Genomic DNA, 24319 nt, shown 5'->3' on the forward strand with positions numbered 1-24319 from the left:
AGTAAAATACTACTACTAGTAAAATACTACTACTAGTAAAATACTACTACCAGTAAAATACTACTACCAGTAAAATACTACTACTAGTAAATACTACTACCAGTAAAATACTACTACTAGTAAAATACTACTACCAGTAAAATACTACTACCAGTAAAATACTACTACTAGTAAAATACTACTACTAGTAAAATACTACTACTAGTAAAATACTACTACCAGTAAAATACTACTACTAGTAAAATACTACTACTAGTAAAATACTACTACCAGTAAAATACTACTACTAGTAAAATACTACTACTAGTAAAATACTACTACTAGTAAAAGTCTAAAAGTATTTGGTAAATATATTTACGTATCAAAAGTAAAAGTATAAACAATTTAAAATTCCATAAATCAAAACAGAAGGCATGATTTTCTTGATTTTAAAATTTTACCAAAATCCAGGGGCACACGCCAACACTCAGATGTAATTTACAAACAGTGTGTGTGTTTAGTGAGTCCTCCAGATCAGAGGCAGTAGGGATGACCAGGGATGTTCTCTGTTTAGTGAGTCCTCCAGATCAGAGGCAGTAGGGATGACCAGGGATGTTCTCTGTTTAGTGATTCCTCCAGATCAGAGGCAGTAGGGATGACCAGGGATGTTCTCTGTTTAGTGAGTCCTCCAGATCAGAGGCAGTAGGGATGACCAGGGATGTTATCTGTTTAGTGAGTCCACCAGATCAGAGGCAGTAGGGATGACCAGGGATGTTCTCTGTTTAGTGAGTCCTCCAGATCAGAGGCAGTAGGGATGACCAGGGATGTTCTCTGTTTAGTGAGTCCTCCAGATCATAGGCAGTAGGGATGACCAGGGATGTTCTCTGTTTAGTGAGTCCTCCAGATCAGAGGCAGTAGGGATGACCAGGGATGTTCTCTGTTTAGTGAGTCCTCCAGATCAGAGGCAGTAGGGATGACCAGGGATGTTCTCTCGCTAAATATAGACTTAGTTTTCATTCCACATACAATTTGACATGCTTCTATGAACTTGACATGTTGGTGCTCATGGGTCCTTTTTACAAGGAAATGCCCTAAACTATTAGAGCCATACTAAGCTAGCAGTTTCATCAAGCTCTCCAAAATAATGATATCAATGTTTCAAAGTTCATCAAAAACAACCGTTGGCAACATGAGGTAAGTCGTTAAAGAACAACGTTATTACCACTAATGCTAACAATGCTATCAAAGGCATACGACTTAATGGAGAGCGCTAAAGTACCATATGCAGAAGAGAAACACTTTTCAGGCCACTTCAATAAAAAACAGACTTTAATCGAGAATAAACACAGCAGGTTAGGAGAATAAACACAGCAGGTTAGGAGAATAAACACAGCAGGTTAGGAGAATAAACACAGCAGGTTAGGAGAATAAACACAGCAGGTTAGGAGAATAAACACAGCAGGTTAGGAGAATAAACACAGCAGGTTAGGAGAATAAACACAGCAGGTTAGGAGAATAAACACAGCAAGTTAGGAGAATAAACACAGCAGGTTAGGAGAATAAACACAGCAGGTTAGGAGAATAAACACAGCAATTTAGGAGAATAAACACAGCAGGTTAGGAGAATAAACACAGCAGGTTAGGAGAATAAACACAGCAAGTTAGGAGAATAAACACAGCAGGTTAGGAGAATAAACACAGCAGGTTAGGAGAATAAACACAGCAGGTTAGGAGAATAAACACAGCAGGTTAGGAGAATAAACACAGCAGGTTAGGAGACTGAGGTTTAAGTTTATGAAAAAGGTTAGCGAAAAATGCTCTCCTGACCTGCTCCAACGAAAATCACCTCGTTTTGAAGTGGCTCTCCCGTATGCAGAATCAAACATGATGTTCTTTACTGGAGAAACCAAACTTTTTGTTTACTGAGGTCACATGACAGGTAAGGTCAAAAAGACGCCAGCAGCGGACTGACAAACACACCCAAATGGTACATGAATAATCACATTACAGAAGAAAAACGTAGAATAGAGTTTCTAGACTCTACACAGCTATAACTGTCCCAAACACTGAACACTCTACACAGCTATAACTGTCCCAAACACTGAACACTCTACACAGCTATAACTGTCTCAAACACTGAACACTCTACACAAGCTATAACTGTCCCAAACACTGAACACTCTACACAAGCTATAACTGTCCCAAACACTGAACACTCTACACAGCTATAACTGTCCCAAACACTGAACACTCTACACAGCTATAACTGTCCCAAACACGGAACACTCTACACAGCTATAACTGTCCCAAACACTGAACACTCTACACAGCTATAACTGTCCCAAACACTGAACACTCTACACAAGCTATAACTGTCCCAAACACTGAACACTCTACACAGCTATAACTGTCCCAAACACTGAACACTCTACACAAGCTATAACTGTCCCAAACACTGAACACTCTACACAGCTATAACTGTCTCAAACACTGAACACTCTACACAAGCTATAACTGTCCCAAACACTGAACACTCTACACAGCTATAACTGTCCCAAACACTGAACACTCTACACAGCTATAACTGTCCCAAACACTGAACACTCTACACAAGCTATAACTGTCCCAAACACTGAACACTCTACACAGCTATAACTGTCCCAAACACTGAACACTCTACACAGCTATAACTGTCCCAAACACGGAACACTCTACACAGCTATAACTGTCCCAAACACTGAACACTCTACACAGCTATAACTGTCCCAAACACTGAACACTCTACACAAGCTATAACTGTCCCAAACACTGAACACTCTACACAGCTATAACTGTCCCAAACACTGAACACTCTACACAGCTATAACTGTCCCAAACACTGAACACATTACAGTTTTACCAGAATACCAAAACAGACATTTAACTTTTCAAAAAAAAAATACCATGTGATTCTAATAACCATACACAGGAGATACATTTGTTAAGGTACAGTGAGTATCAGACGATGACTGGTCTCTTTGCAGTCTATTCAGATGTACACACCTACACTGCTTCCACTGTGGTGAGACTGCGATGGTTGAACTCTGGAGCCCTTATACCCGATAAAAACAGGATTCTGAGGTACGGCTTGAAAACTGGAGTTTTGTGAAACGGACAGGTTTCCCGGATGACTGTAGGAGTATGGATTTGTCTGTTGACTACCGGTATATGTGGTATACGGAGCGGTCAGGTGGTTATAGGAGTACGGAGTCTGTTGGCTGATGTATAGGGAGTTAGCCAGAGTGGACAAGCTGCTGACGTAGTTGGAGCTGTTAGAGGTGGAGGGATGGTGTCCGTCAACATGATGTCCGTTGCCATGGTGATAGACCAACGGCCCAACGTTCTCCACCGAGCTAGAGTCATACACAGCAGCAGGAGGGTTCATGACGACCCCTTGTTGTCCATAAGGAGCGTTATGAAGAATCGGAGCTTGGTGGTGTTGGTATGCATCGAAGCTGTGACTTTGTTGGTAGTTCAGACCGGGCTGGCGGTGAGCCCTCACGCTAAGAACGCTGGAGATGGGATGGTAGCGCATCAGAGTGGGTTTGTTGATCCCGTTGGCTGGGTGATAGATATCGAACGAGGCTTTGTTGGAGTGGACGCGGCGACAGAGGAAGAGAAGCCCAGAGGTCAGGAGGAAGGCTCCGGTCACCCAACCGATGTAGAGAGCCTCTCCCAACTCCCTGCGCTGTGCGTCGATCAGCAAAGGGTTATAGAAGTCACGGATTATGGCGTGAGCCGTCCAGGAGACTGGGATGAACACACAGATAGAGGCCAGTAACTGCATGCCTCCAGCCACCATGAGGATGAGGCTCTTAACGCGGTCGTTGTCCTGGATGCAGGAGGTACAGCGCATCCCTGCTAGAGCCCCCAGTAGACCCATCCCTGAGAGAGCCAGAGAGCAGCACATCAAGCCCCTTGCAGCCTGTGGAATAGAAAACCAATACATACTGTAGCACATCAACCCATTATCTAGCTACCTCTTCAAGACGTTCCGATCGCTTGGTGGAACGGGCTAAGGTTGAAAGTCGCTGAACCGGGGTTGGAGACCCGGTAGAAGCTACTGCCCATATTTGCTACAATACACAAAGTAAAGTTGACCTAAATAGGTTTTAAAATTTATTCATGATTGACATGATTTCATATTGTTCGTCCCAAATGGCACAGGCACTACATAAGGAAAAGTGTGCAATTTGGGACACACCCATAAAGTAATCATACCTGCAGGTCTGCGGGGAGATACAGCAGAGAGTCGTACACTTTACACTGCATCCTGATGTTGGCCTGTCTATAGCAGTTCATCCACAGGCCCTCCCAGCGCGTCTCCATGACGATGATGTTCTCTCCGATGAAGGCCGTAACCTTCCACATGGGCATCCCGGTGACGGCAGCTGCGCCGATCAGACCCACCAGTCCCGTGCACAGCGCCGCGATCTCAGACACGCCCTGGAACATCACGTCGTCCGTTGTTAAGGGTCCAGAGAAACAATCAGGGTCCAAACGAACTCTCAGAGTCCTCCTGACAAAGAAACCTTAGTGATAGTTGACTCCCAAATCTCAGAGTCCTCCTGACAAAGAAACCTTAGTGATAGTTGACTCCCAAATCTCAGAGTCCTTCTGACAAAAAAACCTTAGTGACAGTTGACTACCAAATCTACTTTTCTCTGATGTTTTCAGACCTCAGAAATGGTCTAAGTTGGAGATGAGTCCATGTCCCCATACAATGTCCCAAAACAAATGAAAATCCTGTACGGTTGGAGTAGTATCCGAGGCAGAGAGGTGACCTTTCCTTTTCTCAGCTTTGATGGTGAAGTATGAGACAGACAATAGCACTGGGTGTTGGGTAACTACTGTCTGCTATGGGAGAGAAACTCTGCTCTCACCTGGTTGGCTTATAGGATCAGGGTACAAAGGAGGACCTGTGAGGACTGTCTGTGTGCGGGCATTGTCTAGTACAGTAGTTCATTGGTTCACCCACTTGTTGATGTTTTCATAGCCCACACATCCACTCAATTACACATTATACCATTGGAGCTTAATACAGTAGATAGCTGTGCTACCATTGGAGCTTAACACAGTAGATAGCTGTGTTACCATTGGAGCTTAACACAGTAGATAGCTGTGTTACCATTGGAGCTTAACACAGTAGATAGCTGTGTTACCATTGGAGCTTAACACAGTAGATAGCTGTGTTACCATTGGAGCTTAACACAGTAGATAGCTGTGTTACCATTGGAGCTTAACACAGTAGATAGCTGTGTTACCATTGGAGCTTAACACAGTAGATAGCTGTGTTACCATTGGAGCTTAACACAGTAGATAGCTGTGTTACCATTGGAGCTTAACACAGTAGATAGCTGTGTTACCATTGGAGCTTAACACAGTAGATAGCTGTGTTACCATTGGAGCTTAACACAGTAGATAGCTGTGTTACCATTGGAGCTTAACACAGTAGATAGCTGTGTTACCATTGGAGCTTAACACAGTAGATAGCTGTGTTACCATTGGAGCTTAACACAGTAGATAGCTGTGTTACCATTGGAGCTTAACACAGTAGATAGCTGTGTTACCATTGGAGCTTAACACAGTAGATAGCTGTGTTACCATTGGAGCTTAACACAGTAGATAGCTGTGTTACCATTGGAGCTTAACACAGTAGATAGCTGTGTTACCATTGGAGCTTAACACAGTAGATAGCTGTGTTACCATTGGAGCTTAACACAGTAGATAGCTGTGTTACCATTGGAGCTTAACACAGTAGATAGCTGTGTTACCATTGGAGCTTAACACAGTAGATAGCTGTGTTACCATTGGAGCTTAACACAGTAGATAGCTGTGTTACCATTGGAGCTTAACACAGTAGATAGCTGTGTTACCATTGGAGCTTAACACAGTAGATAGCTGTGTTACCATTGGAGCTTAACACAGTAGATAGCTGTGTTACCATTGGAGCTTAACACAGTAGATAGCTGTGTTACCATTGGAGCTTAACACAGTAGATAGCTGTGTTACCATTGGAGCTTAACACAGTAGATAGCTGTGTTACCATTGGAGCTTAACACAGTAGATAGCTGTGTTACCATTGGAGCTTAACACAGTAGATAGCTGTGTTACCATTGGAGCTTAACACAGTAGATAGCTGTGTTACCATTGGAGCTTAACACAGTAGATAGCTGTGTTACCATTGGAGCTTAACACAGTAGATAGCTGTGTTACCATTGGAGCTTAACACAGTAGATAGCTGTGTTACCATTGGAGCTTAACACAGTAGATAGCTGTGTTACCATTGGAGCTTAACACAGTAGATAGCTGTGTTACCATTGGAGCTTAACACAGTAGATAGCTGTGTTACCATTGGAGCTTAACACAGTAGATAGCTGTGTTACCATTGGAGCTTAACACAGTAGATAGCTGTGTTACCATTGGAGCTTAACACAGTAGATAGCTGTGTTACCATTGGAGCTTAACACAGTAGATAGCTGTGTTACCATTGGAGCTTAACACAGTAGATAGCTGTGTTACCATTGGAGCTTAACACAGTAGATAGCTGTGTTACCATTGGAGCTTAACACAGTAGATAGCTGTAAAAAAAAAAAAAAAAGGTTACACATAACATTTAATGTAAGACAACCAAACAGTTTGATTTAACAAGTCCTACATTATTTAACTAAATATTTAGTCAAGCTTGAGCTTCCATGTCACCACCATAGGGAGCTTTCATCTCACCACAATAGGGAGCTTCCATCTCACCACCACCACAGGGAGCTTCCATCTCACCACCACCACAGGGAGCTTCCATCTCTCACCACCATAGGGAGCCTCCATCTCTCACCACCATAGGGAGCTTCCATCTCACCACCATAGGGAGCTTCCATCTCACCACCATAGGGAGCTTCCATCTCTCACCACCATAGGGAGCTTCCATCTCACCACCACAGGGAGCTTCCATCTCTCATCACCATAGGGAGCTTCCATCTCTCACCACCACAGGGAGCTTCCATCTCTCACCACCATAGGGAGCCTCCATCTCTCACCACCATAGGGAGCTTCCATCTCACCACCATAGGGAGCTTCCATCTCTCACCACCATAGGGAGCTTCCATCTCTCATCACCATAGGGAGCTTCCATCTCTCACCACCATAGGGAGCTTCCATCTCACCACCACCACAGGGAGCTTCCATCTCTCACCACCATAGGGAGCCTCCATCTCTCACCACCATAGGGAGCTTCCATCTCACCACCATAGGGAGCTTCCATCTCACCACCATAGGGAGCTTCCATCTCTCACCACCATAGGGAGCTTCCATCTCACCACCACAGGGAGCTTCCATCTCACCACCACAGGGAGCTTCCATCTCTCATCACCATAGGGAGCTTCCATCTCTCACCACCATAGGGAGCTTCCATCTCACCACCACCACAGGGAGCTTCCATCTCTCACCACCACAGGGAGCTTCCATCTCTCACCACCATAGGGAGCCTCCATCTCTCACCACCATAGGGAGCTTCCATCTCACCACCATAGGGAGCTTCCATCTCTCACCACCATAGGGAGCTTCCATCTCACCACCACAGGGAGCTTCCATCTCACCACCACAGGGAGCTTCCATCTCTCATCACCATAGGGAGCTTCCATCTCTCACCACCATAGGGAGCTTCCATCTCTCACCACCATAGGGAGCTTCTATCTCTCACCACCACAGGGAGCTTCTATCTCTCACCACCACAGGGAGCTTCCATCTCACCACCATAGGGAGCTTCCATCTCTCACCACCATAGGGAGCTTCCATCTCACCACCACAGGGAGCTTCCATCTCACCACCACAGGGAGCTTCCATCTCTCATCACCATAGGGAGCTTCCATCTCTCACCACCATAGGGAGCTTCCATCTCTCACCACCATAGGGAGCTTCTATCTCTCACCACCACAGGGAGTTTCCATCTCACCACCACAGGGAGCTTCCATCTCACCACCATAGGGAGCTTCCATCTCTCACCACCACAGGGAGCTTCCATCTCTCACCACCATAGGGAGCCTCCATCTCTCACCACCACAGGGAGCTTCCATCTCTCACCACCATAGGGAGCCTCCATCTCTCATCACCACAGGGAGCTTCCATCTCTCACCACCACAGGGAGCTTCCATCTCTCACCACCACAGGGAGCTTCCATCTCTCACCACCATAGGGAGCTTCCATCTCTCACCACCAAAGTGAGCTGCATCTCTCACCACCACAGGGAGGTTCCATCTCTCACCACCACAGGGAGGAGAGGAACCCATCTCCCCATTAGTTCCTGCCAAGTCAGCAGCTACTCCTCCTGGGGTTTATTAGGGATCCCCATTTGTTCCTGCCAAGTCAGCAGCTACTCTTCCTGGGGTTTATTAGGGATCCCCATTTGTTCCTGCCAAGTCAGCAGCTACTCTTCCTGGGGTTTATTAGGGATCCCCATTTGTTCCTGCCAAGTCAGCAGCTACTCCTCCTGGGGTTTATTAGGGATCCCTATTTGTTCCTGACAAGTCAGCAGCTACTCTTCCTGGGGTTTATTAGGGATCCCCATTTGTTCCTGCCAAGTCAGCAGCTACTCTTCCTGGGGTTTATTAGGGATCCCCATTTGTTCCTGCCAAGTCAGCAGCTACTCTTCCTGGGGTTTATTATGGATCTCCATTAGTTCCTGCCAAGTCAGCAGCTACTCTTAATGGGGTTTATTAGGGATCCCCATTTGTTCCTGCCAAGTCAGCAGCTACTCTTCCTGGGGTTTATTAGGGATCCCCATTTGTTCCTGCCAAGTCAGCAGCTACTCCTCCTGGGGTTTATTAGGGATCCCTATTTGTTCCTGCCAAGTCAGCAGCTACTCTTCCTGGGGTTTATTAGGGATCCCCATTTGTTCCTGCCAAGTCAGCAGCTACTCCTCCTGGGGTTTATTAGGGATCCCTATTTGTTCCTGACAAGTCAGCAGCTACTCTTCCTGGGGTTTATTAGGGATCCCCATTTGTTCCTGCCAAGTCAGCAGCTACTCCTCCTGGGGTTTATTAGGGATCCCTATTTGTTCCTGCCAAGTCAGCAGCTACTCTTCCTGGGGTTTATTAGGGATCCCCATTTGTTCCTGCCAAGTCAGCAGCTACTCCTCCTGGGGTTTATTAGGGATCCCTATTTGTTCCTGACAAGTCAGCAGCTACTCTTCCTGGGGTTTATTAGGGATCCCCATTTGTTCCTGCCAAGTCAGCAGCTACTCTTCCTGGGGTTTATTATGGATCTCCATTAGTTCCTGCCAAGTCAGCAGCTACTCTTCCTGGGGTTTATTAGGGATCCCCATTTGTTCCTGCCAAGTCAGCAGCTACTCTTCCTGGGGTTTATTAGGGATCCCCATTTGTTCCTGCCAAGGCAGCAGCTACTCTTCCTGTGGTTTATTAGGGATCCCCATTTGTTCCTGCCAAGTCAGCAGCTACTCTTCCTGGGGTTTATTAGGGATCCCTATTTGTTCCTGCCAAGTCAGCAGCTACTCTTCCTGGGGTTTATTAGGGATCCCTATTTGTTCCTGCCAAGTCAGCAGCTACTCTTCCTGGGGTTTATTAGGGATCCCCATTTGTTCCTGCCAAGTCAGCAGCTACTCTTCCTGGGGTTTATTATGGATCTCCATTAGTTCCTGCCAAGTCAGCAGCTACTCTTCCTGGGGTTTATTAGGGATCCCCATTTGTTCCTGCCAAGTCAGCAGCTACTCTTCCTGGGGTTTATTAGGGATCCCCATTTGTTCCTGTCAAGGCAGCAGCTACTCCTCCTGGGGTTTATTAGGGATCCCTATTTGTTCCTGCCAAGTCAGCAGCTACTCTTCCTGGGGTTTATTAGGGATCCCCATTTGTTCCTGCCAAGTCAGCAGCTACTCCTCCTGGGGTTTATTAGGGATCCCTATTTGTTCCTGCCAAGTCAGCAGCTACTCTTCCTGGGGTTTATTAGGGATCCCCATTTGTTCCTGCCAAGTCAGCAGCTACTCTTCCTGGGGTTTATTAGGGATCCCCATTTGTTCCTGCCAAGTCAGCAGCTACTCCTCCTGGGGTTTATTAGGGATCCCTATTTGTTCCTGCCAAGTCAGCAGCTACTCTTCCTGGGGTTTATTAGGGATCCCCATTTGTTCCTGCCAAGTCAGCAGCTACTCTTCCTGGGGTTTATTAGGGATCCCCATTTGTTCCTGCCAAGTCAGCAGCTACTCTTCCTGGGGTTTATTAGGGATCCCCATTAGTTCCTGCCAAGTCAGCAGCTACTCTTCCTGGGGTTTATTAGGGATCCCCATTAGTTCCTGCCAAGTCAGCAGCTACTCTTCCTGTGGTTTATTAGGGATCCCCATTAGTTCCTGCCAAGTCAGCAGCTACTCTTCCTGGGGTTTATTAGGGATCCCCATTAGTTCCTGCCAAGTCAGCAGCTACTCTTCCTGGGGTTTATTAGGGATCCCCATTAGTTCCTGCCAAGTCAGCAGCTACTCTTCCTGGGGTTTATTAGGGATCCCCATTAGTTCCTGCCAAGTCAGCAGCTACTCTTCCTGGGGTTTATTAGGGATCCCCATTTGTTCCTGCCAAGGCAGCAGCTACTCCTCCTGGGGTTTATTAGGGATCCCTATTTGTTCCTGCCAAGTCAGCAGCTACTCTTCCTGGGGTTTATTAGGGATCCCCATTTGTTCCTGCCAAGTCAGCAGCTACTCCTCCTGGGGTTTATTAGGGATCCCTATTTGTTCCTGCCAAGTCAGCAGCTACTCTTCCTGGGGTTTATTAGGGATCCCCATTTGTTCCTGCCAAGTCAGCAGCTACTCCTCCTGGGGTTTATTAGGGATCCCTATTTGTTCCTGACAAGTCAGCAGCTACTCTTCCTGGGGTTTATTAGGGATCCCCATTTGTTCCTGCCAAGTCAGCAGCTACTCTTCCTGGGGTTTATTATGGATCTCCATTAGTTCCTGCCAAGTCAGCAGCTACTCTTCCTGGGGTTTATTAGGGATCCCCATTTGTTCCTGCCAAGTCAGCAGCTACTCTTCCTGGGGTTTATTAGGGATCCCCATTTGTTCCTGCCAAGGCAGCAGCTACTCTTCCTGTGGTTTATTAGGGATCCCCATTTGTTCCTGCCAAGTCAGCAGCTACTCTTCCTGGGGTTTATTAGGGATCCCTATTTGTTCCTGCCAAGTCAGCAGCTACTCTTCCTGGGGTTTATTAGGGATCCCTATTTGTTCCTGCCAAGTCAGCAGCTACTCTTCCTGGGGTTTATTAGGGATCCCCATTTGTTCCTGCCAAGTCAGCAGCTACTCTTCCTGGGGTTTATTATGGATCTCCATTAGTTCCTGCCAAGTCAGCAGCTACTCTTCCTGGGGTTTATTAGGGATCCCCATTTGTTCCTGCCAAGTCAGCAGCTACTCTTCCTGGGGTTTATTAGGGATCCCCATTTGTTCCTGTCAAGGCAGCAGCTACTCCTCCTGGGGTTTATTAGGGATCCCTATTTGTTCCTGCCAAGTCAGCAGCTACTCTTCCTGGGGTTTATTAGGGATCCCCATTTGTTCCTGCCAAGTCAGCAGCTACTCCTCCTGGGGTTTATTAGGGATCCCTATTTGTTCCTGCCAAGTCAGCAGCTACTCTTCCTGGGGTTTATTAGGGATCCCCATTTGTTCCTGACAAGTCAGCAGCTACTCTTCCTGGGGTTTATTAGGGATCCCCATTTGTTCCTGCCAAGTCAGCAGCTACTCTTCCTGGGGTTTATTATGGATCTCCATTAGTTCCTGCCAAGTCAGCAGCTACTCTTCCTGGGGTTTATTAGGGATCTCCATTAGTTCCTGCCAAGTCAGCAGCTACTCTTCCTGGGGTTTATTAGGGATCCCCATTTGTTCCTGCCAAGTCAGCAGCTACTCTTCCTGGAGTTTATTAGGGATCCCCATTTGTTCCTGCCAAGGCAGCAGCTACTCTTCCTGTGGTTTATTAGGGATCCCCATTTGTTCCTGCCAAGTCAGCAGCTACTCTTCCTGGGGTTTATTAGGGATCCCCATTTGTTCCTGCCAAGTCAGCAGCTACTCCTCCTGGGGTTTATTAGGGATCCCTATTTGTTCCTGCCAAGTCAGCAGCTACTCTTCCTGGGGTTTATTAGGGATCCCCATTAGTTCCTGCCAAGTCAGCAGCTACTCTTCCTGGGGTTTATTAGGGATCCCCATTTGTTCCTGCCAAGTCAGCAGCTACTCTTCCTGGGGTTTATTAGGGATTCCCATTTGTTCCTGCCAAGTCAGCAGCTACTCCTCCTGGGGTTTATTAGGGATCCCTATTTGTTCCTGACAAGTCAGCAGCTACTCTTCCTGGGTTTATTAGGGATCCCCATTTGTTCCTGCCAAGTCAGCAGCTACTCTTCCTGGGGTTTATTAGGGATCCCCATTTGTTCCTGCCAAGTCAGCAGCTACTCTTCCTGGGGTTTATTATGGATCTCCATTAGTTCCTGCCAAGTCAGCAGCTACTCTTCCTGGGGTTTATTAGGGATCCCCATTTGTTCCTGCCATGTCAGCAGCTACTCTTCCTGGGGTTTATTAGGGATCCCCATTTGTTCCTGCCAAGGCAGCAGCTACTCTTCCTGTGGTTTATTAGGGATCCCCATTTGTTCCTGCCAAGTCAGCAGCTACTCTTCCTGGGGTTTATTAGGGATCCCCATTTGTTCCTGCCAAGTCAGCAGCTACTCCTCCTGGGGTTTATTAGGGATCCCTATTTGTTCCTGCCAAGTCAGCAGCTACTCTTCCTGGGGTTTATTAGGGATCCCCATTTGTTCCTGCCAAGTCAGCAGCTACTCTTCCTGGGGTTTATTAGGGATCCCCATTTGTTCCTGCCAAGTCAGCAGCTACTCTTCCTGGGGTTTATTAGGGATCCCCATTAGTTCCTGCCAAGTCAGCAGCTACTCTTCCTGGGGTTTATTAGGGATCCCCATTAGTTCCTGCCAAGTCAGCAGCTACTCTTCCTGTGGTTTATTAGGGATCCCCATTAGTTCCTGCCAAGTCAGCAGCTACTCTTCCTGGGGTTTATTAGGGATCCCCATTAGTTCCTGCCAAGTCAGCAGCTACTCTTCCTGGGGTTTATTAGGGATCCCCATTAGTTCCTGCCAAGTCAGCAGCTACTCTTCCTGGGGTTTATTAGGGATCCCCATTAGTTCCTGCCAAGTCAGCAGCTACTCTTCCTGGGGTTTATTAGGGATCCCCATTAGTTCCTGCCAAGTCAGCAGCTACTCTTCCTGGGGTTTATTATTGATCCCCATTAGTTCCTGCCAAGGCAGCACCTACTCTTCCTGGGGTTTATTAGGGATCCCCATTTGTTCCTGCCAAGTCAGCAGCTACTCTTCCTGGGGTTTATTAGGGATCCCCATTTGTTCCTGCCAAGTCAGCAGCTACTCTTCCTGGGGTTTATTAGGGATCCCCATTAGTTCCTGCCAAGTCAGCAGCTACTCTTCCTGGGGTTTATTAGGGATCCCCATTAGTTCCTGCCAAGTCAGCAGCTACTCTTCCTGTGGTTTATTAGGGATCCCCATTAGTTCCTGCCAAGTCAGCAGCTACTCTTCCTGGGGTTTATTAGGGATCCCCATTAGTTCCTGCCAAGTCAGCAGCTACTCTTCCTGGGGTTTATTAGGGATCCCCATTAGTTCCTGCCAAGTCAGCAGCTACTCTTCCTGGGGTTTATTAGGGATCCCCATTAGTTCCTGCCAAGTCAGCAGCTACTCTTCCTGGGGTTTATTAGGGATCCCCATTAGTTCCTGCCAAGTCAGCAGCTACTCTTCCTGGGGTTTATTATTGATCCCCATTAGTTCCTGCCAAGGCAGCACCTACTCTTCCTGGGGTTTATTATGGATCCCCATTAGTTCCTGCCAAGGCAGCAGCTACTCTTCCTGGGGTTTATTAGGGATCCCCATTAGTTCCTGCCAAGTCAGCAGCTACTCTTCCTGGGGTTTTTAGGGATCCCTATTTGTTCCTGCCAAGTCAGCAGCTACTCTTCCTGGGGTTTATTAGGGATCCCCATTAGTTCCTGCCAAGCCAGCAGCTACTCTTCCTGGGGTTTATTAGGGATCCCCATTTGTTCCTGCCAAGTCAGCAGCTACTCTTCCTGGGGTTTATTATGGATCCCCATTAGTTCCTGCCAAGTCAGCAGCTACTCTTCCTGGGGTTTATTATGGATCCCCATTAGTTCCTGCCAAGTCAGCAGCTACTCTTCCTGGGGTCCAGCAACATTTTTGTAAATTGTATTTTTTACCCCTTTTTCTTCCCACTTTCCTGGTATCTAATTGTTCGTTACAGTCTTGTCTCATCGCTGCAACTCCCGTACGGACTCGGGAGAGGTGAAGGTCGAGAGCAGTGAGTTCTCCGAAACACAATCCAACCAAGCCGCACTGCTTCTTGACACGATTCCCACTTATCCTGGAAGCCAGCCGCACCAATGTGTCAGAGGAAACACCGTACAGCTGGCTACCGTGTCAGCGTACACTGCGCCCAGCCCGTCACAGGAGTCGCTAGTGCACGATCGGACCAGGACATCCCTGCCAGCCAAACCCACCCCTAACCCGGACGACGCTGGGCCGATTGTGCGCTGCCCCATGCGTCTCCCGGTCGCGTCCGGCTGTGACAGAGCCTGGACTCAAACCCAGAATTTCTAGTGGCACAGCTAGCACTGCGATGCAGTGCCTTAGACCGCTGTGCCACTTGGGAGGGCCCCTGGGGTCCAGCAAAACCAAGGCAGTTATACATTCACCAAAGATTACACAACATTTTAAGTGTGTGCCCTCAGGCCCCTACTCTACTACCACACATCTACAACACAAAGTCCATGTGTACGTGTGTGTATGTATGTTTGTGTTGCTTCACAGTCCCTGCTGTTCCATAAAGGTGTATTTTTTTTAAATCAAATTTTACTGCAGTCATGGCTCGATGTAGTACTGTCCAGCTCCCATAGTCTGTTCTGGACTTGGGGACTGTGAAGAGACCTCTGGTTGCATGTCTTGTGGGGTATGGATGGGTGTCTGAGTTGTGTGCCAGTAGTTCAAACAGACAGCTCGGTTCATTCAACATGTCAATACCTCTCATATATACAAGTAGGGATGAAGTCAATCTCTCCTCCAGTTTGAGCCCAGGAGAGATTGACATGCATATTATTAATGTTAGCTCTCTGTGTAAATCCAAGGGCCAGCTGTGCTGCCCTGTTCTCAGCCGATCATCAGTCATTTGTGTAAAGTACTGATCAGACAGGGTTGTTTTTGTTACATGGATGATATATTGGAAATAATATACGACAATTACTTGAAACAAATTGAAAATGTGTTTGATAAAGTATGACTGGAATTTATATAGAAATGCCTGGATTAGTTTAATTTTGGTGAATCTCTGATAGGATGGGTTAAAGTTATGTACAGAAACCCCAGATGCAAAATAGTAAATAATGGTAACAATAATAATAATAATAATAATAACTTTTCAGAAAGTATTGAGCTTTTAAGAGGAGAAAAACAAGGCTGTCCGTTGTCTCCATATCTATTTATTATGGCCATTGAAATGCTGGCTATTAAAATTAGAACCAACAAGAACATCAAGGAATCAGAAATCCAGGGGATAAAAACTAAAGTGTCAATGTTTGCCGATTTACTCTAGTTTTTTCTGAATCTGGATCCCTGCACCGTCTCATTAAAGATCTTGATCACTTTTCTAGCCTCTCTGGATTAAAACCTAATTATAACAAGTGTACCATATTACGTATTGGATCATTAAAAAATACAGCGTTTACACTACCTTGTAGTTTACCAATAAAATGGGCGGATGGGGAAGTAGACATACTTGGTATTCACATTTCAAAAAATATAAATTAACTTACCACAATTAATTTTAATAGAAAGTTAGCAAAAATAGATAAGATTCTGCAACCATGGAGAGGTTCTCTTTGGTCCAATCACAGTTTACTGACTGACTAATAGTCCTATCACAGTTTACTGACTTACTAATGGCACTGCCTACTCCAGATTACAAATTTTTTAAATCAGATGAAAAATATTTCATTTTATTTGGAATGCTAAGCCAGACTAATTTATTTATTATATATATAATCATTATTTATAATAATATATTTATATAATGAATGTGACTTTGGGGGGGCTAAAAATATGACATATTATATCTTTAAACCTTTCACTAAAAGCTTCACTCATACATAAATTGTTGTCACGTGTGCTCCCTCTCTGGCCTCAAGGTCACCAGGCTGTTGTTGATTATTGAGTACACCTGTCACCATCTTTTAGCGCATCAGCGCCTAATGATAATCACCTGGACTCCATCCCCTCCCTGATTACCTGCCCTATATCTGTCACTGCCTTTGGTTCCTTCCCCAGGCGTTATTGTTTCTGTCTCCGTGTCATGTCTGTGTACTGTTAGTGTTTCTTGTTTTGTATTATGTTATGTTCTGTTTATTTATTAAATATTCACTCCCGGGAACTTGCTTCCCGACTTTCAGCGCACATATTAAAGTTATACTTCAGGCCAAAATGGTTTGGGGGGCTAAAATGATGAAATATTGAAGCTTTAAACCTCTCACTAAAAGCTTCACTCATACATAAGTTATACTTAAACCCCAAATGGTTCTCCAGTAGATTATTAAGAAAGACTCATCCTTTGTTCAAAAATGGCCTTTTAGCTTTTATACAGATTACAACTTCTCATTTCTGACTAATTGAAAATAAAAAAAGTATCGCCCTTTCTTAAAGAAGCCATACAAAGCTGGTTACAATTTCAGTTTTATCCTCCAGAAAAGATAGAACAAATTGTCTCTGCTCAGTTTCACCTGTCCTTGTGATTGTTTCCTCCCCACTCCAGGGGCCTGTTGCACAAAACTAGGATAAGGGATTAAGCCAGGATATCTTGGTGATCCTGGCTCAATTGATCCGTAATCCGGTTGCACTAAAGATGGATAGGGGGCAGGAGGATATGTTATGGTATAAATTACCATGGAGATTTATTCTGTGGAGCTAGCCTGCTCCAGACCAGGCTAAATTCCAGGATCTATTTAATCTCATCCCTAATGTCAGTCAGCAGTCACCACAAATGGAAACCAATAGTTATTTCACTGCTCACTATACATTGTTATCACATAACTAGACCCACTGTTATTAAACGTTTGTGATCATTAATTTCAATGATTTTGGATAAAAAAAATGATTTTTAGATGATGTTGCTATCATTAGATAATTTACAGTTTCCCATAGACTATAAGGCTATATATAAAATTATAGAATATTAGGGCCACAGAGGGGAAAAAAACACAAGTCATAATATTGTAACCAGTTGTTTTAAAGGAGGACAGTTGTTAAAATGACAGATGTGGGGCATTTCGTGAAATTGTACTTCAGTATGGTTTCATAAACAAAGACATGCTGATGTGCCAGAATATTAAGTATCACAGTCATCAGTATCAAAACAATATGTAGCTTTTCTGCAGAAAGAACCAGCCTCATAAATTTATGACTTTATCCTTTTTCTTCAGTGTGGCCCTAGTACTCTGTCATATAAACAAATACACATTCCATATGAATATAAAAACACAATGTGTAACATTATGTTCCTTTATTGAATAAGGACAAAACAAAGCAGGTAAACCATCAGCTCCTTTCGAAACTGAAGTCAGTGACTCTACAAGATGGAAAGCACAGAATCCAAGCATATTATACATACACATTCAAAGGTCTGTATATAACACACCCTGCATGTCTGCACACTAAAATAAATGCAGGACAAATCCATACACATCAACTGAACAGACAAATGAATGGATGCAGTAGCCTCCCTGCAGCCTTGTATTACACACCGTATACCGCACAATCATAAGAGGCCAAATTCGTCAAAAAACGAACCCAAAAAAACCCAAATTCCTCTGCCACCGCAGGACATATTTAACCAAAATTGAAAGCACACATACTAACTAAAATAATTCTACACATATTGGTCCCTCAGCAGCCGACCACTGTCGTCATCAGGGAAGATTGCCGGATTGTCCCAGTCCATGGCTGGTGGCACTCTGGGGGCCCTCTCCTTCCTCAGGCAGGCCACATTGTGGAGGACAGCACAAGCCACAGTAATATCACATGCCCTAACAGGGCTGACCCTTAATTTGTGAAGGCAGTGAAAGCGTGCCTTCAGGAGGCCAAAGGTCATTTCAACTCTGGCCCTGGTCCTGGCATGGGCATGGTTGTAGGCCTGCTGTGCTTCCTGGGGGTCTGTGAAAGGTGTCAGGAGAAAAGGCTGGCAGCCATACCCCCTGTCTCCCAGCAACACACCAGAGAAGTCACCTGTCAACACAAAATCTCATCATTACTACCTCATAAACACAGTGATATTCTTGACACAGCCATGATGGTTATAAATAGGGGTTGTGTGGCTTACCTTGTGATAGGCACTGATAGATTTCAGAGGCCCGAAAGATTCTGGAGTCATGGACTGAGCCAGGCCATTTTGCCACAACATTGCTGATCACACAGTCAGCATTGCAGACCATCTGAAATCATAAGATGAGGAATATTACACCAATCAATGCACATCACTGGCAATGCAGAGTGTTCGTCAATGGACAATATCAAAAAGTTGTGTTCACCTGAACATTAATGCTGTGAAAGGATTTCCTATTCACAAAATCGGCCTCATGGGCACCTGAGGGGGCTTTTATCCTTATGTGTGTGCAGTCCACTGCACCAATGACATTGGGGAAACCTGTCACACAAAGTAATGAGTATCCTACTATGTGTTAACAGTTGTCCTGTAATTTGTAGATCCTCTTACCTGCAATCCTATAGAACTCCTCTTTGATGTCACAGAGTCTTCTGTGGCCAGGGAAGGAGATGAAGACATCTGCTAATGCTTTGATAGCCAGACACACACTCCTTATTGTGCGGCAAATTGTGGCCTTGTTCAGCTGTTCTGCATCCCCCACTGAGTACAGGAAGGCTCCACTAGCAAAAAAGCGCAAGGCCACACAAACCATTTGCTCCACACTCAGTGCATGGCTCCGTGCAGTGCGGTGCTTAATCCTGGGACCCAGTAGTCTGCATAGATACCTGATGCCATCTGCAGAAAACCTGTATCTTTCATATAGATGGTCATCAGGGAAGGCCAGTGGGTCCAACCGGTCCCTGAAGACCCTTTCTCGCCTGAAGGCTCTCCTCAGCACAAGTGCTTCTTCATCCACCACATCTCGCACGAATGGGCATGCCATTGTCAGAGCAGAATGGAACACACAATTTTGGGCCTTCATATAGGCTAGTGGCCACACCTGGTGCTGGGGGGGTGGGCAAAAGAGGGCGATGCCTTATAACGATGACTTGGTTGTACTGATTGCTGGGAAAATAAAAAACCTTAGAAAGATGCCACCGTCCTGTGTGCTCACAATAAGAGCTCATATGTCATGGCTCACTTGACTTTACGAGAATATACCTAATTTTTATTTTGAGCTGTGTCATCTTCTTGGAGCTGGGGGAGGAAAGAAAAATAATGATTAATACATTTGTGTTACAGTTAGCATACAGTGTACATTGAAGGCATATCTCACCTCCCTCTCAAGTTTTTTTATTTCAAGGTCCAGTTTCCTAATTGTCCTCTTTTTTTATTTCGAACTCCAGTGCAAGATTTTCCATCTTTTTCTTCTTGTACTGAATGTCTATGTCTGCCAGTTCTATTTGGCGCCGGAGGTGGTTGCCATACAACTTTCTGATAGCTTGTGAGCTCTGTGAACACAATACAATTAGCGCAGCTGGAATTTGGCAGGATGTGGTGTCCTTTTATTAATACGCACTATGTTGCCAGGCTGGTTTTCCCACTGTATAGCATCTGGGTCCTGTAAAAGAAATTTGATTTTTTGATTTTGATGAGGACTCCTCACCATTGTAGAGTAAATAGTACTTTCACAGTCTTAACATGATACCTCATGCCTTCTGGAATCCAGAGAGATGGTCTCCTCCTCATCATAGTCTCCATCATGTGCTGTTGCTGCTGCACTGGGGCCTTCACCCTATCACATTTAATCGGATTCATATTGAAGCTAGTAGACAAGACATGCCAGGCCTACAGTATGCCTTTGATGGAGTACTCACTGGATCTGGTCTGGTGCTTGTGCTGGTGGCTCTAACAGGAACACAGTGCTGCCAGACACTGCAAGGCAATAGGTAAACCAAAGTCAGACAGTCCAAATTGATTCAATATGAATGTGGTTGTATCCCATGTAGAGATGGAAGGACATACCTTGAATGAAGCGGGTGGCATCTTGGGAGGAACCTATGCTCGTCTCTTTCCCCCCAGGGATCCCCTCTAAGACGGGCCTGCCTTTATTTAGCTCCAAGGCCATGTCCTCTGCTGGGGTAAGGTCAGCCTTTGGTGACCCACCACCCGTGCCTTGTCTGTGGGTATTCTTTTTCACTGCTAAAACAGTACAGACAATGTGTGAGCAGGCACCTTCTGGGTACAATATATGCTTGTGCTTTGTTAAATATTAGTCAGGGACCATACCATTCTGCAGAATGTTCTTGTATTTGATTTTGACCTGCTGCCATGTCCGTTTTGGCCCGTTCATGTTTAATCTACACACACACACACACACACACACACACACACACACACACACACACACACACACACACACACACTGCAAAAAATTACTTGGTATTTTTGTCTTGTTTTCAGTAAAAATATCAAAAAATTTATCATAGCTTTATACAGTGTGATGGAGTTACTTTACACAATTTCACTCATATCTGCAGTGCATTTCAATAAAAACATTAACCGTTTCATAATTACAGTACAACTGCATTTTTGGAGATGTGAATTAAATATTTGAATTGTAATTGTGATGTTTCAGCGGAGCGGTGAGTGTGTAATTGTACACTACTTACGCATTCAGGCGGTCTGCAATACTTTGCCACGCTTTTTCTCTTTGCTTTATCACTGTGGCGGTGTTGCCTTTCTTCTTAATTATATCTTTTACCTCCTCGTATGCCTCCATGAGGATTTGTGCTTCCGACGGGGAAAAGTACGCGGCTCTAGTTGCCATGGTAAATCAGTTAATCTGTGATCTGTGGCGGGGTCTATTTGAGTGAGCCGTGAGCGCGCACCTATCCAGGATTGGTTTCACCTGGCTTAATGAACCCGTGTCTGCTCATCCTGGCTTGGTCTTTGTGCAACCAATTAAGCCTGGACGCACATGTTTTGGCTTCATTGAGCTCAGCTGAGTCATTTATCCCGGATGTCTTAATTCTACTTTTGTGCAACAGGCCCCAGGTGTCATTTATTATCCCCGGTGTATATATCCCTGTGTTTCCTGTCTCTCTGTGTCAGTATGTCTTGTTTTGCCAAGTCAACCAGCGGGGTTCCTAGCTAATTCTGGTATTGTCCCTATGTAGCTGGTATCTGGTCAAAGGTTAAGGAATGGTTAAAAAAAATTACAACATGCACTTAAAATTAACCAAACAAATAGCAGTGTTGGGTGATTTGGAAAGCCATAGTCAGTCAATAAATAATACTCGTAGGAAAGGTTTTCATCTTTAGCTCACATTCTGTGGATACTATACGATTAGAAAGCTTAAAAACGTATGTCAAACATCACAGCACAATTGAAAAATATATGGCACAGGGAAACCAAACGAGGCTGGTCTATGGTGATAGGTGGGATGGGCTGAGAGTGGCGGGATTAAAGAGCTGAGGTCTATGGTGATAGGTGGGATGGGCTGAGAGTGGCGGGATTAAAGAGCTGAGGTCTATGGTGATAGGTGGGATGGGCTGAGAGTGGCTGAGGGGTGGGATTAAAGAGCTGAGGTCTATGGTGATAGGTGGGATGGGCTGAGATTGGCGGGATTAAAGAGCTGAGCTCTATGGTGATAGGTGGGATGGGCTGAGAGTGGCTGAGGGGGTGGGATTAAAGAGTTGAGGTCTATGGTGATAGGTGGGATGGGCTGAGAGTGGCTGAGGGGTGGGATTAAAGAGCTGAGGTCTATGGTGATAGGTGGGATGGGCTGAGAGTGGCGGGATTAAAGAGCTGAGCTCTATGGTGATAGGTGGGATGGGCTGAGAGTGGCTGAGGGGGTGGGATTAAAGAGTTGAGGTCTATGGTGATAGGTGGGATGGGCTGAGAGTGGCTGAGGGGGTGGGATTAAAGAGCTGAGGTCTATGGTGATAGGTGGGATGGGCTGAGAGTGGCTGAGGGGTGGGTTTAAAGAGCTGAGGTCTATGGTGATAGGTGGGATGGGCTGAGAGTGGCTGAGGGGGTGGGATTAAAGAGCTGAGGTCCATGGTGATAGGTGGGATGGGCTGAGAGAGGCTGAGGGGGTGGGATTAAAGATCTGAGGTCTATGGTGACAGGTGGGATGGGCTGAGAGTGGCTGAGGTTGGGATTAAAGAGCTGAGGTCTATGGTGATAGGTGGGATGGGCTGAGAGAGGCTGAGGGGGTGGGATTAAAGAGCTGAGGTCTATGGTGATAGGTGGGATGGGCTGAGAGTGGCTGAGGGTTGGGATTAAAGAGCTGAGGTCTATGGTGATAGGTGGGATGGGCTGAGAGAGGCTGAGGGGGTGGGATTAAAGAGCTGAGGTCTATGGTGATAGGTGGGATGGGCTGAGAGTGGCTGAGGGTTGGGATTAAAGAGCTGAGGTCTATGGTGATAGGTGGGATGGGCTGAGAGAGGCTGAGAGGGTGGGATTAAAGAGCTGAGGTCTATGGTGATAGGTGGGATGGGCTGAGAGGGTGGGATTAAAGAGCTGAGGTCTATGGTGATAGGTGGGATGGGCTGAGAGGGTGGGATTAAAGAGCTGAGGTCTATGGTGATAGGTGGGATGGGCTGAGAGTGGCTGAGAGGGTGGGATTAAAGAGCTGAGGTCTATGGTGATAGGTGGGATGGGCTGAGAGGGTGGGATTAAAGAGCTGAGGTCTATGGTGATAGGTGGGATGGGCTGAGAGTGGCTGAGAGGTGGGATTAAAGAGTTTATGTTCAGTATTGTATTATTGTTATGTGACTGCTTTATATAAAAGTACCATGTATGTAAAATGTGTATATATATATATATGTAAAGGGGGCTTTACTATTCTTAGGTTGCGGAATGACTTTTGCTTCCCTCCAGGACTGAGGGCACACACTTTCTAGTAGGCTTAAGTTGAAGATATGGAAAATAGGAGTGGCAATATCGTCCCCTATTATCCTCAGTAATTTTCCATCCAAGTTGTCAGACCCGGGTGGCTTGTCATTGTTGATAGACAACAATACTTTTTTCACGTCTTCCACACTCACTTTACAGAATTCAAAATTACAACGCTTGTCTTTCATAATTTGGTCAGATATACGTAGATGTGTAGTGACAATGTTTGTTGTTGGCATGTCATTTCTTATCTTGCCAAATAAATAAAAAATCATGAAAGTTTTTGGCAGTATCATTGGGTTTTGTGATAAATGAGCCATCTGATTCAATAAATGATGGAGTGGAGTTTTCCTTTTTTGCCCAAAATTTCATTTAACGTGCTCCAATCTTTTTACTATCATTCTTTATGTCATTTATCTTTGTTTCATAGTGTAGTTTCTTCTTCTTTTTATTCAGTTTAGTCACATGATTTATCAATTTGCATTACGTTTGCCAGTCAGTTGTACAGCCAGACCTATTTGCCATTCCTGTCAGATATGTGCGTACTGGTAGCGAAGTCAGGTGCAGGAGAGCAGAGATTTGTGAACAGGCTCACACTTGCAAAAGTGCAAAACAGTCACAAGAATTAGGTTTAACAATAAACATCTTAGGTTTAACAATAACACGGGGGAAAAAAAACAAGCCAGTCTGGAGCGTCATCAATACACACGTAACACAAACAATCTCACACAAAGACATGATGGGGAACAGAGGAATAAATACATGTAGTTTGATTGGGGGATGAAAACCAGGTGTGCAGGGAACAAGACAAAACAAATGGATGCATGAGAAATGGAGCGGCGATGGCTAGAAGGTCGGTGACGTCGACCGCCGAACGAACAAGGGGAGGAGCCAACTTCGGCTGAAGTAGTGACAATTCCTTTTGCCTCATCCCTCTCAATCATACAGTTTTTCAATTCCTCATCAATCCACAGGGAATTAACAGTTTTTGCAGTAATTTTCTTAATGGGTGTGTGCTTATTAGAAACTGGGATAAGCAAGTGCAGTGTCTGGTTGCTCCTCATTAGACACTACAGACCAGCACATATTATTTACATCATCAACATACGAATCACGACAAAACGTATTGTATCACCTCTTATACACTATATTATGCCCAGCCTTTGGAA

At 45.3% G+C, this 24319-nt stretch overlaps 1 protein-coding gene across 1 annotated transcript; it reads right to left on the reverse strand.

The window, feature by feature from the left end:
* Positions 1 to 292: 292 nt before the first annotated feature.
* Positions 293 to 4956, reverse strand: LOC109885284 (claudin-8). The gene is made up of 2 exons (XM_020477127.2): positions 4240 to 4956; positions 293 to 3943 (listed from the first exon to the last, which is right to left on the reverse strand). Exons 1-2 carry the CDS (start codon positions 4471 to 4473, stop codon positions 3008 to 3010), a joined length of 1170 nt encoding a protein of 389 aa, XP_020332716.2. The 5' UTR covers positions 4474 to 4956; the 3' UTR covers positions 293 to 3007.
* Positions 4957 to 24319: the final 19363 nt, after the last annotated feature.

The sequence above is a fragment of the Oncorhynchus kisutch genome, linkage group LG18, assembly GCF_002021735.2.
Source record: "Oncorhynchus kisutch isolate 150728-3 linkage group LG18, Okis_V2, whole genome shotgun sequence".
NCBI lineage: Eukaryota > Metazoa > Chordata > Actinopteri > Salmoniformes > Salmonidae > Oncorhynchus > Oncorhynchus kisutch.

Excerpts from the sequence above, each read along its gene's own strand:
- LOC109885284 (XM_020477127.2), bottom strand. The coding sequence starts at position 4,473 with ATGTTCCAGGGCGTGTCTGAGATCGCGGCGCTGTGCACGGGACTGGTG. Across the intron at positions 3,944-4,239 it reads ATCTCCCCGCAGACCTGCAG|GCTGCAAGGGGCTTGATGTG; the intron begins GTATGATTACTT and ends TCTATTCCACAG.